The 15,750-nt window shown below is 41.9% G+C and overlaps 1 protein-coding gene across 8 annotated transcripts in view; it reads left to right on the forward strand.

Moving 5' to 3' along the window:
* The window catches only part of LOC132333393 (high affinity cAMP-specific and IBMX-insensitive 3',5'-cyclic phosphodiesterase 8A-like), a 151,727-nt gene that overhangs the window by 98,800 nt on the left and 37,177 nt on the right, over nt 1-15,750 (forward strand). For all 8 annotated transcript variants that reach the window (XM_059858444.1, XM_059858445.1, XM_059858443.1 and 5 more), the window contains exons 2-5: nt 9,537-9,593; nt 12,516-12,706; nt 13,837-13,893; nt 15,302-15,359. In XM_059858444.1, coding sequence (XP_059714427.1) covers nt 9,537-9,593; nt 12,516-12,706; nt 13,837-13,893; nt 15,302-15,359 — 363 coding nt within the window. The remainder of the gene's footprint in view (nt 1-9,536; nt 9,594-12,515; nt 12,707-13,836; nt 13,894-15,301; nt 15,360-15,750) is intronic.

The raw sequence follows: 15,750 nt of genomic DNA on the forward strand, positions 1-15,750 counted from the left end.
GAATGTTCTACTGTGAATTTCCTCAGGTTTTTTTTTAAGACATCTTGAATATGCCTGCAGTCTCAAGTCTTCATTTGTTGCAGACAAAGTTCCCTATTTAGAAAAGGTTTGACTGCCAAGAACTCCTCTTGCTTTTCTCAAGTGTCAATTGACAGTTCCACTCAGTCTGAGAAACATGTACTCAACAAGCAAAAATACAGTTATGTTTATTATCAGTAATGAACATTTCTCCTTTGTTCTACTGGCTTCTGTCCCACTGACTTTGCATTTATTCTACCTGCAAAATCCCATCTGAGAGAAAGCACCTTTGTTGCTGCTCAGAGCAGTTCCCAGGCAGGGAACTGGACAGAGCACAGGTGAGTTTGTGCACCCTGAAGGTGGGCAGAGCACACCCCTTGAATCCTAAAGAACACCTAAAGAATTCTGGTGGTGTCCAGCAGGTTCCCAGACACCTGAGTGAGCTGTGGGAAGATGCTGTGTGTGGCAAATGGCTGGGAGAATAGGGAAGGAGGAGGAGAAGGAGGCAGCTTCGTGCTGTCACCATCCAGTCTTGGAGGACTAAACTGGCATATCCAGGATGCCCACTTGTGCAGAGGCTGGAGATATGTGAGATGAAGATGACAGATGGCAGCAGGCAGGAAGGATTACTGTGGTCAGTAAAGGCTGAACTGTGTCAGCACACAGAATGTGACACTAGTGACAATAGAAAAGCAAGTTTATTCCTTAACAAATGGAGGTTTAGGACAAAATGGAGATATTCTAGGCAGCCTAACAGATCTACTGACTGAATTATGCTATTTTTGGGCTGTACTCTCTTGCTTTGCTTGGTCTGTTTGTGACAATTGCAGTGTTGGTAGATCAAGCGATGAAAAGTTTGTCTGGCATAAAGTAGCTAGAAAACTTCCTGGTAGACTGGAACTTCCTTTTAGTCAGATGAGTCTGTTCAAATCCAGATGGTTCAAAGAAAACTGTCACTGAAATTCATCTTCATAAGGAAAAAATGAAAACTGATAATGGAGTTCTGTTGTATTCTGCTGCATCTTTAATCCTCTCTAAAATAAAATTAGTAAGTGGCGTCCACCAGAAAAAAAGAGAACTAGCTGATAGATAGGAAACAGATTAGCACTTACTGCTATACTTCAGGAACTTGCAGAATCACAAGAGAGCAAGCAGTTTTAATAATATTAAACAATAGACCTACTGTGCCATATTTAAGTCTCCCAGAGTACTGTGCAGTTCAACTGTTAAAATGCAGGCAGGAAGAATTTCCCTCGGGGCCAGAAGAATGTTGTATTTGTACTGAAGTGTCTGCTCAAGCTGGGGGATGGAAAGTCAGCCACAGCCTGCCTGTAAAATTAATACACCTGAGGCAACAGCAGAGGAGTGAGAAGTTCCTTTCCCGTTTGACAAAGGTGCTGGCAAAGCCAAAGGCTGCATTTGTTTGTTTGGAGTTATGTGAACCCCGATACATTTAATGCTCTGATTTTGAACACATCTTGGCTGATGACCTGCAAGACTTACAGACCAATTTCTTCTCTGTTGACTTGGCCAGCCTTTGCATCTGGGTAAAAGTTACTGCTGCCAGCAGATGAGAGAGGATAGCAGAGTGAAACTTTTCTAGCAGTGCTGGTGCACGAGGCGTGAGCTGCTCCCCAGAGCTCAGTTACAGCTCTCCCAGCCAGTGGAATAACCAGACTTGTGTCAGCTGAGGGGAAGAGGGGACAGGAAAGAAGACTCTCAGCCTTCTGGGAGTTGCTAGGCACATAGTTTTTATGTGGCTGCCATTAAAGCATTTTGTGAGACACAGCGTGGTCCTGGTTGCAGGGGGGAAAACAGAGGAGTCTCAGGGTTGCTGGAGTACAAGGGAAGAGCTGCTGAAACTCAGCAAGTTGCAATATCCACCCAGATGTGCTGTTCAGCTGCCCATAAGGTACCATCTCACAGAGGCAATCACAACCCTCCCCTCCTGTAAGCCCAGAGTACCAGGGGTGCCTGACTTTGCAGCACATTTGCTCTGAAGTGCAGGGTATTGTATCTGCCCCTTGAATTTTGTCAGAAACCAATAAAACATGGAATTAGGTGCTAGTGCCTTAAAGATGACCTCTTTCTTTTTTCTTCATCTGAAGCAATTCAGTTTCTGCATGTTGCACATTCTGTTCCTGTCTGAAGAGCTGAAAATGTTCATACTACTGTTTTTTTTTTTTTTTTTTATTTTTTGCATTGATAAAGGCGTCAATTTCTGCAACCTATGTATAGAAAACCATTATTATAGGGTTTAAAAAATTCTTCAAAGTACAGGCCAGATCATTTAAGCTGCTGGTTTTCTCTTAGTGCAGGATATAACTACAGATGCTCCACAGCATGCCCTCACCACAGAGAAATACTTGACTATAGTTCAGTGAGCAGCCCAGGGATTCAATATGGGGAGACCTCACAGCCTCCAGACAAAGCTCTGTGCATATTTGGCCTGAATGGAGAAGTTCTTGCCAGCACTTTCAGTCAGAAAGTGGGACCTTAATGAAGACCCCAGTGAGCCATCTCAAATCTCAAGCTTATGGAGACTTAGGGAACTTTAAATTCTGGGCTGGTTGGTCAGAATAGGGTTTGGCAAAATGACAGCCATGAAGCACAGACTGATGTTAAGGTTATTCACACTTGTTGTTGGGGAGTGTATGATTCACTTTTTTTCTCTTCTAAAGAGACAATTAGATTAACAAGCCCAGAATAATTGTGCATAAAATGCAGGTCTAAAAGGGGTCTTTGAATCAGGTGGATGCTGCAGCAAATATAACTTGCTGGATTTGATATGAGAACTGGTTTCCATTCAACTTTGTTCTCACTGGATAGAAAAGTCAGTGTGGATTAATGAGTAAATGGTTCTCTTTTTCTGACTTGGCTGATGTATTCCATCCCTTTTTGCTGTCTGATTCATTGGCAGTGAGGACTCTTGTGTAAGTATGTAGTGTGAGATTTGCAGAGTTGCTTTGCAGGAATTGTATCTGCTTAGCTTAGAAACCTACAGTACTGCTGTGATTACCAAGATGTGATAGAACTTGTTTGAATTATCACCAACACAATTTTGAATTTCAGAAATAAGTGGGTGTTTCCCAGGTATCAGCCTCGTGGTGCCAGTGTGACCAGTGCCTGCTGCTGTGAGTTGGCCAGCAAGCAGGGGCACTGGACACCCTGCCCAGGGGTGCCAGGCTCAGGACAAGGGGGGCTGGAGCCATCTCTCTCCCTCAGCGCCTCAGTTCCTTTAAATGTCAAAATGAAACCAGCAACCTCCCTTTTCAAGGCTGGAGATCTGTTCCATAGGCATGAGTGATAATGACATTTATTTTATCACTTCAATACCCTATCAGGACCTAAAAACGTCCCCCAGTTTGTCAGGCTGTTCTGTGTAAAAGTTCAGACCTTTACCAGGGACTGCTGGCTGGCTTTTTCTGCTGTCACTGTACAACGTGACCACAGTGGGCCACTCATCTGGGCCAGAGGCCCTGCAGACCTCACCACAGTGCAGATGATGATCCAAGTCACTTGGGGACAGCATTGTTAATTATTCCCAGCCAAACAGAATGATTCACTTTTGCATGTGCTACGCTTGCAGTTTGACATCCAAAGTGTCCTGTAAAGCATAAGGGGAGAACTTATAAACAGTAGAAAGTGGGAGTTCTTGATTGTGTCTGAAGTGTGTAAGAAGGCAGCAAGTGTGATTTCACAACAGCATTGCTGCAGTCCTGTTCTAACTTGGCTTCACTCATGGCACTGAGGAAATGCAGTGGGCAAACACAAACAAACAAACATATAAAATAGTGGTTGGCATGTGAGGCAGGCTGAACACAAGCCAAAAATCAGCTGTGCCAGGGAGAACCCTGGTGGAGCTTGGATAGTCCTTGTGTTCAACGCTGTGTGCTGGCAGCCCCATAAAGCAGTCCCAGTCCCACCAGGGTGGAAATGTCCTGGGAGACTTCCTCAGGAACACAAAAATTGCCCCCAGGATGAGTAATGGAAGAGTTGCTGGATTTTGGGAGGAGGAAAGCTGTTGCCAGTTCACTGGGAATAAGAAAGTGGGTCCTGTGGCTGGTTACATGCCCAGAGAGAAGGACCAGCATCCTGATGTGAGAGCTCTGGCAACTCATGACACTCAGTAGAGCTTCTCTTCTCACAGAAACTGCAAGCTGTCAAAATTGTGTGTTGCTAATGATGTGAATTGGAGGCCAGAGTTGGGCTCTCAAGAGCTGATTTATGTAAAACAGGTTCAAAAGCAGCTTCTAAAACTTAAGATTAAGAAAACAGAGGGTGTGTTACCCATCACTTACTGTCTGCTGTATTGTTACGTGGCAGCATTGTAAGTAATTTTTCTAGGAACCAATTTAAACCAGGAAATAGATAAAAGAAAAATTATACCAGAACAAAACATTGAGTGATCTGCTGGCCTTGTGATACAGATATAAATCTGTATTTGTTTGTTGAGAGAGATGAATCAGTGAGAGCACGATTTAGATGAATCTAAATGCTAGATTTTATCAAAGCACTGAGTCAGGATGCTACATTATGAATTCAGAGTCTGTGACATTTGTCTACATCTTTTATGAAGCAGAAATAGGGAAATAATATCAAGGGCTGGAATAACTGGTTTCATCCAGGTTGAAGAGCAGTTTTGGTAAATTTTAATCACCTTTCAGAACTCAGTCTTTGTATTTCAGCAAAGAATAAACTGACTCTGTACAGTACAGGGTCTTTGAAGGCCGGGTTTACCTTTGTCCTTGAGTCTGTTGAGCAAAGGCAGAAACCTTGGACACTTTGTTCTCTCTTATTCTTTATTCAAACTGTTGTGGCCTCCAAACAACAAAAGAAAGAGCTGCACAGGGCCAGACTCCCACTCCATTTACACTGAAGTAAATCCAGGATATTTTCATTGGATTTCACTGATTTGCTAACCAGGTCAGAATTCAGTCTGTGGACTGTAAAATTCATTTTATGCTCCGAACAGCTGTGTCTGTTAGGGAGATCTGCTTGGACAGCATTTTATGTGACTTGCACTGAGGTTGAGTTGGTAACAAAAGAGTGCTGCCAAAGTGTGCAAGGAAGACATGAACAGTGATGTTCAGTGTCCAGCAGAAAGCACATGGAAAATAGGAAGCTGAGTCTTAAGTCATCTCCACACAAATGTTCATTTTCTTGGAGAAAGAAGTAGGTAAACAAACATGGATTGGATTAGTGTTCATATACTTCAAAAAGATATGAGTGTTATGATAAGCAAAGAAAAATGTGAATTGTGAAAACTTGATCCTGAACATGGAGACTTTCTTGCCCAGAAGTATGAGCTGCAACAAGTCACAACGCCTCTCTCTGTTGAGAAAGAGGAACCATGCTGGTATGACCTGGCAGGACAAGATCCTGTACCTTGTCATGCCAGTTTGGAGGAAACTGTTTATTTCCCAGCTTTCAGCATCCAGGAAGTTTTGGCTAAGGTTTCTGAGAAAGTATATTATCATGCAGATTTCAACTCTCTGCAGCAAATAGAACCTGAATCAGTAAAAGTTTAGGGGATGGTATAAATCTATCAGTTCATTTGAGCCTATGTTTTCTGGGGTGATAAATCTATGCCTAATATGGTAGATTAAGAGAAAGGAGTTTTTTCCTTTGTAAAATGGGTCTCTCTTTTTCTTAGAATTACAAAAATTAAGTTTATGTTAACAGTCCTGTGGCTTCCAGCAGATCTTGATAATGAAGACTGTTAATTCTTACTGCAATGAGTCAACTCATGCAGATTCATATCATGTACCTAGTATATGTAGAAAATATGAGTATGTATTTTAAAATCAGATAAAAAATTTTGATGATATCTTAAAACATTGATCTGAGGAAAATGATGAATTTTGCTGGCCATATTCCATTAGGACTAGCAGTGAAGTCATGTGTCTAATCACTGTAGTTATTTGTCATATATTACAGTGAGTCAGAGATTCTGACTGTCTGCCCACTGAATGCAGATGTTGCCCTCCAGCAGCAGCTTCCATCTGCAATCCATTCAGCAAAAGTTCATGGCACCTCTTTGTTCCAGTGAGCTGCAGGAAAAAGCAGCTGTGCTCACCTGGCAGAGGCAAGAAGAGCAGCAGGAGCAGGAGTGCTGCCAGCTGCCCCTTGGGCAGAGGCACTGTCAGGAGGCCAGGGCTGTACATGGAATGGGCAGGGCAGGAGCCACTCCTGTCACCAACACAGCTCCTGCTGTGGCAGAAAGGAAGGGATGGAGCACTGTGGATGTCAGGGGAGCATTCCTGCTCCTCCAGACACCAGCAGCTCCCCAGCAGCCCCTCCCATGGGTGGGCAGTGCTGAGTGCTGCCTTGGGCTGCACTGGGCTCTGCTTTAAAACATCCCACAAAAGCTTCAGCAAAGAGGTCTCCTAAGAAAATCAGCCTCCAGAAGGAATGTGTTTGCACCTCTATAGCAGGAGTATTGCATGAAGGTTCTGCCCAAAACTTTAGGCGTGCTCCCCTCTTTAATGGGTAATGGTAAGAGATATTTTGGAGAATGCCAGGATACACCACTTCTAGCAAACAGGAGACCTTACAGGCTGCATAGATCTGTCCCTGTCACCAGCCAGGAAATTTATCACCAAAGGGAGCATGTGAATCAAGCTGGCTTTATGTCCACCCTTTATTCCTTTCTGCATTTATTCACTGAGCATCTGAAGTTTCTCTAGCAGTAGGAAGAAAGAAAAAACAATCCAGCAGTGATGAACAGACTATTCCTGTAGGTTCTGTTCTGGTAAAATATGAAGAATGACTCATAGAAAGAAGTACTTTACCAGGTTACATCGGGTCAAGGCTGACTTTGTTGTACTTTAATCAGATCAGTCACAGTTGTGTAGGTCTGTGTTTTTAAAGCTTATTTCACTTGTTTTTATTTACCCAATGTCCACTTTTCTCAGGGCATTAGAAACATGGACTATTTCTATCAGCAATTTCAGTGTTTGCAATGCAGCTGCTACAACACAGAGATCATTTCTGGCCAGTGCTGAGCTGCTCACAGCACTCAGTGCATGACCTTCCCTGTTGACAGCTGTCAATCACTTACAGCTTATGCCATTGCCTTGGGGTGAATCCCACCTTGTGCCAGAGGCAGGGCTGGTTCCACAGGACAAAAAAATACAGTGTTCAAATAAGAAGGGCAAATCTGAGGGGCAGTAAGTGCTACCAGCAGTAGCTGAGGGGTTGGAGGGTGTGAAATGGCTGCAGGTGCTGTGTGTGTGTTTGAGGGGCCGCAGTCACACACGCTGCGCTTACGGACTCTGCGTCAGCAGCTCTTTGGCAACAGACCCAGCTCTATCACAGTCAGTTCCAGGAACCCACAACCAGCTCTACCTCTGTCTTCTCAGACTCTCTTCCCAATCTGTGCCTGCCTGGAAGGCTGTCACATGTCTAAGTCGTGTCTGCCAATGTGAAAATGTACTTGAGCTTTTCGACTAGGAAAGAAATTCCAAGGAAGAAGTAGAAGAAGGTGTGAGTGAATAAAGATGTGCTTGTGCAGCTACTATACGTGTGAGCTTTGGCTGTGTTTGGTTTTGTTATAAGTTTGCAGCATTAGAGGTATTTTTAAAGCTCATTTAGTTCAGCAATAGTTGAGAGTTTCTGCTAATCCTTTCTGAAGCCTTGATTTTTGACACAATACTTAATTGGCATGTTACTTCTCAGTGCTACCTGCAGCACACAAAAAGTTTAAATGATTAATCAAGTTGTTTGAGCAGATTTCAACAGGATTAAGAATTAACTGGAGTTCACCAAAATTTTCCAGCTGAGATGCAGACCAAGGCTTTGATTCTACTCAGGACAGCAAGTTAATGTGTAACAAGACAGGTTATCTCATCTGGTCACTTCTTGTGACTTAGGCGTAAATGGTGCATGGACAGGTATTTTCATTGCAGCAACAGCCACAGATTTCTGGCAGAAAAGTGTTTTTCAGGCTCAGTCCTTTAAATGCTTCAATTACTCTTCGTTCACAAACTCCTTAAAAGAAAGGAGCATCTGAAAAGCAGTAACTGGCAATACTGTGTTTATCTCATTTGTTGAAATTCCCTTTGGGCTGGGGCTGATAGTCCAAGGGTACACTGGAGTGGAAGGTGGGGTTCTTCATCCCCCCAGCTGCCAGTGAGGTTCAGCTCTGGATCTGAACCTTCCAGCTCAGGCCATTGCCTGGTGACACGGAGCACTCACTGTTTTATGCTGCCAGGCAGAGTGTACAAAATGTCCAAGGTTTGATTTGCAGTACAGTTCTGGACAGAGAAGTAACTGCAAAAAGGCATCTTTTAGGGATCTTTTACTCAGGTGACAGGTTCTCTCCATGTCCTTCAGGCACTTCTGCTGATCTTACTAATTCAGGACTGTTAGTGCTGCAAAACCAGTTACACTGGTGCAAAGAGCTGGATTCTCCCCTGCCATGTGTGCTATCAGCAAAAGTCTTTGCTGTTTTGTAGTGCAGATTTTGAATAATTGGATGATGTACCACAGGGGGAGAGTAAAGCAGCTTGAGTTTTCCAACTGAAGAGAGATTTTTGGTCTCAAGATCAGAAAAAAAGAAATGACTGGAGTGTATTTAAACTAAGCTCATCTGACCACAATAACTGAATAATTCTGAAACCCCTCCATGTCACTTTAAGGCCTACTTAAGCAAGACAGGCAGACACTGATTCCTGGCATACTTTTGTAGGCACTGTGTTGCCATTTTATCTTGAGTCATGTTTGTTGTTTATTTAATGCTACAGTGATTACTTCCAAGTTGATAAATAAATGAAATCACAAATGACATACTCTTAGGGCTGAGCAATGGAGCATTAAGGTCATGGAAAGAGTGGAGTGTGCAGTTCTAAAAGATTTTTCTGTGGGATGTGCTGATGATTCTTTGAAACTACTTACTGGAAAAATTATAGGTTGCAAAGCAATAAATCTGATCTTCGAGTGGGTTTTAATTTTGAAAAAGAACAATGTAAAAATGCCACCTTTGTGCTCAACAGCCCTTTTCTTTTAATGTTTCAGTTCAGAGATGTCTTACATTTACTGCATTGCCAAAGATTGTTTTCTTCTGATTTCTTAACTCCAGTTACTTTTGAAGAGTCCATGTGACTCCAAAGACCAATGGTTGGACTTTGTTTCCTGTCTTGAATGGGGAACACTGTTATTCCTGCTTTTTAGCTTTTATTTCTGGGACAAGAGGTAAAAAATATTTAAGTACATTGAAAGTTCCAATGCTTGTTTGGTGGGAATTTTCAAAGAACCAAATCTGTGTAATCTCATTAGTGTCCCTCTGTATTTATGTGTCTGTGTATTGATGTGTTTAACTCCTTTAGAAGTAGTCTGGTACCAGTTGAAGAGTCATCCATGTTGAAGTTTGATTAATAATGTAGAAGAGAAGCAGTTGTGAAAAACAGCACTTGTGGTCATTGCCCTCCTTCTCACGGAGGAGAGAGATTACAGAGATAATTTTTCTTCTTCCTTAAGTATTATTCATTAATAAGTTCCCTTCTTCTTTCTTCTAGGCACCAGTAACAGATGTGCAGTTTGGCCCTATGAGACTTCATCAAGATCAACTTCAGGTAACACAGCAGTTCAAACTGAAGTCTTGATTTCTAAAATATCATAGATGTTAAAATTTATGACTGGAATTTTTTGGATTATAGAGATCTTCAAAGAGAATTTTGCTCAAGAGATAATGTGCACATAACAGATTTTTATAATGGCATTCTGTCTATGTGGTATCCTAAAACCTCTGCCTGTTTTCTCCAGCCATCTCTCAGCTCATAAAAACAGAGCTACCTATTTTTTCTGCTATCAGTTACCTTGTAATCAATTTAGTTTGTGCCTCATTTTGTATTTTACTGGTAGTAGAATTCTTAATCACAATCTCATCAAACTGATACCAAGCCAACCAAACTTGCAATATCATTACAAAAGATATGAAGTGAGCTTGGCAAAATATATTTTTAAATTGTTCGTTACTGACTGACAATAATTAATCTTCTTTTATGCCTTTGTTAATAAATGGTTTATGTCATTTGTCCCCTTATTTTGCCTGGGTTGGACATGAGTTTTAGAGATATATGGCTCCTTTGGACTTCCTCTGGAAATGCTCCCATAACTCAAGGCATACTGAACCATTAATCATCCAGGATGTTCCTCTGTCAGGAACTGCAAAACTCCTCAGTAGAGGCAATGTGGACCTAATAATTGGAAAATGTCTGTCTTAAGAACTGCAGTTTAACATCTTCTTCTTGAGCCATTGTCAGAACAGTAATATCATCAAAAATCAGATCTTAGGACATCCTCATCCAGCTGTTCCCCAAAATCAGAATAGTCCTTGAGTATTTCCGCCACCTGTATTATTTTAGTGATTGTATCACTTTTTTCCAGTCATAGACCACTCTGAAATGCTGCTGATTTATCCTGGTAATATAGCTGACAGATGTGAGGGAAGGAGAAGGTAGGCAACATCACATTCTTGCCAGAGTCAGTCGTGCAACTCAGATCTCCTGACTTTCTGTGCTGTTCTTGAAACCCATTCTTCCCCTCTTAAGGAGTGTTATAGATTAACTTCACTAAACACAGCCCAAACTATGACATGTTTTTTGCAAACAGTTTTGCAGGTTGCTATAAAAGGGACCTGAACTGAATGTGTGCAAAATCCTTCATTCTTACAAAAATATGAGTGCACGGAAATGTTAAGATTTCTTGATAGACAGTTCACCAGCCTGGTCCAAAGTGTAACAGCACTGGGGTTCCTAAAATCACACAGAAGATAAACAGCAGTGGGATGTGATGTGAGTTACACGTGCTTCACTTTGCCTGACCAAAACATATCTGAGTGTGGTTTGATTCAGCTTCTGAGAGATTGGTGTCTTGGGACAATAGACCAAATGCTGGCTTAGTTACCCATCTCTCCCAAAAGGCTGCATGTGCTGAGCCATCCCCAAAACCAGCACAGGTCTGTAATCTGCCATGCTGTATTCTTCAGGCAAGAGAAGTTTTCTTCTGAAAACATTATCCTGACACAAAGCACAATTAGATCAGTGAGTCTTCCTTGGCAGACTTTGTTCATCTTCTTTGCTGTATTAAATCCTAGAACTGGAAATACATTTTAAAGGAATTGGGCCTTATCATACTTTTAGTCTATAGGAATTGTGTTGATTTTAAAAAGGCTTAGAGAGATTAGTTACTGGCAAGTACAAGGCAAGTTAGGGCAGAGCCAGTAGTGGCTCACAGGTCTGACCTCCAGTTCTGGATTTCAGCTCTGATAATCTCCTTCTGTCATATAAATCCCATGTAGGCTTTGTGTAGGAGTCACACAGGGACACACGCCATGTACAGTGGTACTGCTTCTGAGTTCAGTCTGGCATGAGTTCCATTCGACCAGCCTGTCCAGAATTTCCAGACACCCCACAGAGTGGGCAGCATCCAGTACTTTGGGGCATTAGGATGAGGTGGGAAGGGAAGCAGACTTTTTGTCATGCCATTGAAGCAGCATTAAATACTGATTCACACGAGATAAACTGAGGGGTTTGTTGTTGTTGTTGTTGGGATTTTATTTTTTTTCCCCTCTTCTGGAATATGACCCTGGCAAGAAAAATAAACCCCAAGAAAAAGGCTGCATGTGAGACAGTTTCAGAGAAGTGGATTCACTGTTGGTTCATGTACACTCTCTGAAACTCAGGCATCTTGTCTCAGCTGATTGCCCAAGCTCTGTCTGTCCATGATTATTGATTGCACTGTGCTAGAGATGACTGCTGGGGATACTTCTCCTCAGAGACACCTTTAGCTCGCAGGCAGTTGCAGGCAGGCACTCGGAATGGACCCATACGAAGTAGGAACTCAGTTCACCTCTAGTGGAAAAAGTTCAGGCGATGGTGAAGAGAAAAAGAGCAGGTTCTGCTAGAGAGTTAAATCCAGAGTTTATTCCAAGGTGACACAGTTCTGAATCTCAGTACACCCAACAGACCCCGACCACATCGTTCCAGCACCTTTTAAACTCACAGGGAGGTGGGAGGGAGAGGATAGGTGAGCCACCAACCAGGTGGGAGGGGGAGGGTTTCAGGGGACAATGACACTTGGACAGGCCAATGACTCCAGGTCTGAAAAGCATCTTTTGAACTTCTGCCAATCACACGATGCTCTAGCTGGAATGTGGAACTGGACAGACAGCCATTAGGAAGAGGGCAGGGGGTGGGCAAGGAGGAAGCAGAGCTTCACACCACAACACATGATGACAAGAGAGACAGTTCCAAAACTTGTTCTTCCCATGTGGATATGCCATGGCTCGGGCAGACTGCTGCCCCCACTTGAAACACCTCTGTATACAGATAACTATAAAAAATCAGTGCTCTGTAGAAAGCAATTCTCTTAAAAGCAACAGATTAAGCCTCAAAAGTGGCTTTAAAAACCATATTAAGAACAGGGCAAAGTCACAGAATCTCCTGTAAGGGTAGGACTGGTTTGTGATGCCCCACTGCCTGTCTCCACCTCAGGTACTTTTGGTGTTTGCTGAGGAGGACGAGCAGAGTAGCGGGTTCCGCTGGGCGTGTGACAAGGCTGGGTTCCGCTGCAATCTCGCCAGGACACCCCAGGCTGCACTAGAGTGTTTCCTAGAGAAGCACCATGACATTATCATCATTGACCATAGACATTCCAGATACTTTGATGCAGAAGCATTATGCAGGTAAGCACCGTCTCAGTGTAATTAATGCTTAACAATACAGTTAACACAGCATCAAAGGTTTTTTGCTTTTATATGACGTTTTTATAAACTCTCTAGAGCAGTGATTTGTTTGGTTTTAGACAGGTGTGCACTAGCAGCATCAAATACTGTTGCTTCAGTGCTTTACATCTGATAGCAGCAGCATTTTTGATTGTGTCCTAGGGTCTCTGAAGCTCCATCTGGCTTGGAGCCACAGTGTACAATTTTGTTGCCATGGTGAACTGTTTGCTATTTTTTTGGTTTTCTTTTGTTATTTGGGTTTTTTTTCAAATACCTGGTTCCTTGTTTTCACACTAAATAAACTGCAAAGATAGCATGTGCCACCAAGCACCTTTATTAATTAATTCACTTCATTAATGTTCTAATTTTTTTGGAATATCTCTTCCTGTTGAATAACTCCCAGTGCTAACAGGCAATGTTTGGCGTGCACGTTTCCATATCTACAACATTTGAAAACGTGTTATGAAGAGCAAAATTGCAAACAGAGTCCAAAAATAATTTTAGAAACTGCTGTGAAGTGTGAAAAAAGGAGGAAAGGACTTGCCTTTGTGAGTCCCTCCACAGAGCCTGGACGTGCAGCAGTGAAATCACCTTGGGAACATGTCCAGACTGAACAAGGCTGTGGGTTGGGGTGCCAGGGTCAGGCTGTGTGCCCTGGGGGACTGTGCTGGGGCAAAGGCTCTTGCTGGACTGAGGCAAGTAGAGAAGATCTTTGTCAGGCCAAGGCTAGGTAGCAGTGCTGCTCCCCATGTTCCATTTTTACCAGTCTGTCCCAGAATTAAGTAAAATGCCCCTTAAGTGAGTGAGGCCAAGCCCTTCAAACAAGTCCATTAAATGCTGTTTCAGAGAGGATATTTTTTGCTATTCCCCCACTGAGAGTACTTGAGTTGTACATTAATCTATGTTCATGGAGTCTCAGATATCATTTATTCTCCTTTCTTAGCAGCAGGCTCCGGATTTGACTTTTGTTTTGTTGTTAAATGATTTAAAAGAGATATTTTAAGAAATGTGCTGTCTGAAGGTTCTATAAAGTCATGTTTTCTGAAATGTGAGCTTAAAAATAATTTAAATGGTTTACTTTTTATTTAAAGGTCTATCAGAACAACGAAAGCCTCAGAAAACACAGTCATTATTTGTGTAGTACAAAGGTAAATACTCATACCTTTCCTTTCCCTTGTGATCAAAACTGTGAATCTTACCATTGTAAAAGTTAACCTGAAAAACCATTAGCATTAAAAACCAGAATTAGAACTTCCTACTGTGCTAATAATAATGTGCTGTACCAGAGTTTTTACTGTACTTGACCATAGGATTGGGACAGAAATTGGTTTTTTAATTTCTGTGTTTTTTACTCAAGAATCTCAATTTGAGTTTTGTTTTGGGTTCCTCCTTGCACTCCCTCCCCATCACTGCAGGCTTTCAGAGCATGTTTCAAACAACTTCTGCAACACCCTGTACAAAACTGTCTTGCAGATCTGTGTTTTGAACCTTTCTTAATCTGCCTTTCAATATGAATAATCTCAGTGAAAACCAGAGATCTGCTGAGTATGGAAAGTGATATAGAACAATTTGATCAGTACAAAATATCATCTGACCAGAGTTTTAAAAGCAAAAGAGATTATGACATCTCAGTAAAGTACTGCATATGCTATTTCCCTCCCCCTCCTTTGAAAACATTGCCTATAAAATAATGTAAAAGTAAAAAATAAAGAAATTCTGTGTATTTAATGAAACTAAATAACTGGAAAATAATTTCCTCCAAGTATAATTTGGGAATGGCCATTTCTCAGAACACATTAATTCTGACAAGCAATTCTGAGGAGTTGAAATTTACCATTAAAAATACACTACCATCTCTACCAAAAAAAAAAAAGACCCTAATTAAACATTTCAAGATCCAAAACTCCCTGAATAAATCAAAGCTATTGTGCCCTCTGCTGAACATGACCAGCTTCAAAATGCTTATTGACAGACACTTCCCATAATGGCCTTTCTTCCTGATTCCAGCCATCCATTCATGTATGTTGAAGGGTCTTTCAGCAGTTAGTATAGCCAGCTTATTCAGATACTTCATTTGGAAATGTGTCCCAAGTGTGAATTACTAGAAGGCACTGGGTGGGCAACACTAGAAAATCCATCTTCATTCAGGCACCTTGAGTTGCCCATCTAAGATTTGGTACATTCAGATAACAAGTAGTTTCTTAAATCTTTGGCTGTGCAGACTTTCAGGTGCATTTCTGACTAATGCCTGCAACAACAAGGATCCAGTACAGAAAAGGTCCAATTATCTAGCTCAATAATTGGTTTCCTTGAAGCATTAGTGGTTTTTTGGTGTAAGCAGCTCATTACATGCATGAAGGAAAATAACATTTTGGCTTATCCATGCCAAAGATGAAAGCTTAGAAAAAATACAAAAAAAATGTTTTATTCCTATATCCTGTAAGGATCTAGCAGTATTAGCCTCAGTGTGACATCTGGGGTACAAGCAGATGAATGGATTGTGAGATTTAGTTTGAGTTCATGACAAGATCTCTGACTTCTCCTCCTTGTTCAAAGGCACACTGATCGTGAGGAGTCATCCATACTGCCCCTGATCTCTGCTGGCTTCACAAGGGTATGTGCTCTACTCGCCTGCCTTGCTCTGACATTTCAGAATTGTCCTGCAAGAAGCTCTCCAGAAGTTTGGCTGTCAGTCACCATTTGTGTCAGTGATCCAACCTGTAGATTTTTTTTTGTGCTGCTCACTCTTCTGTGTCCCAATTCTGAACGTTGACATGACACTCCTGGGGATGTAAGAAGTGGGACTGAGACTTCTCTACTTCAAACATTTATTTCAGGTTAAATACACGATCCTTTCCTTGAGAAGTTGACATTGACAAATTGATTAGTGGCAGAGTCAGAGAGCAGCTTGCAGTGAACAGCAGAATGTGCTGTGGGAACTTTGTTCTGTCAAATGCCAATTCCCATTGTAAACAGGCTTCACACACTGTCAAGTGCTATTAGCT

Source organism: Haemorhous mexicanus, chromosome 13 (genome assembly GCF_027477595.1).
Source record: "Haemorhous mexicanus isolate bHaeMex1 chromosome 13, bHaeMex1.pri, whole genome shotgun sequence".
In the NCBI taxonomy this organism is placed as follows: Eukaryota; Metazoa; Chordata; class Aves; order Passeriformes; family Fringillidae; genus Haemorhous; species Haemorhous mexicanus.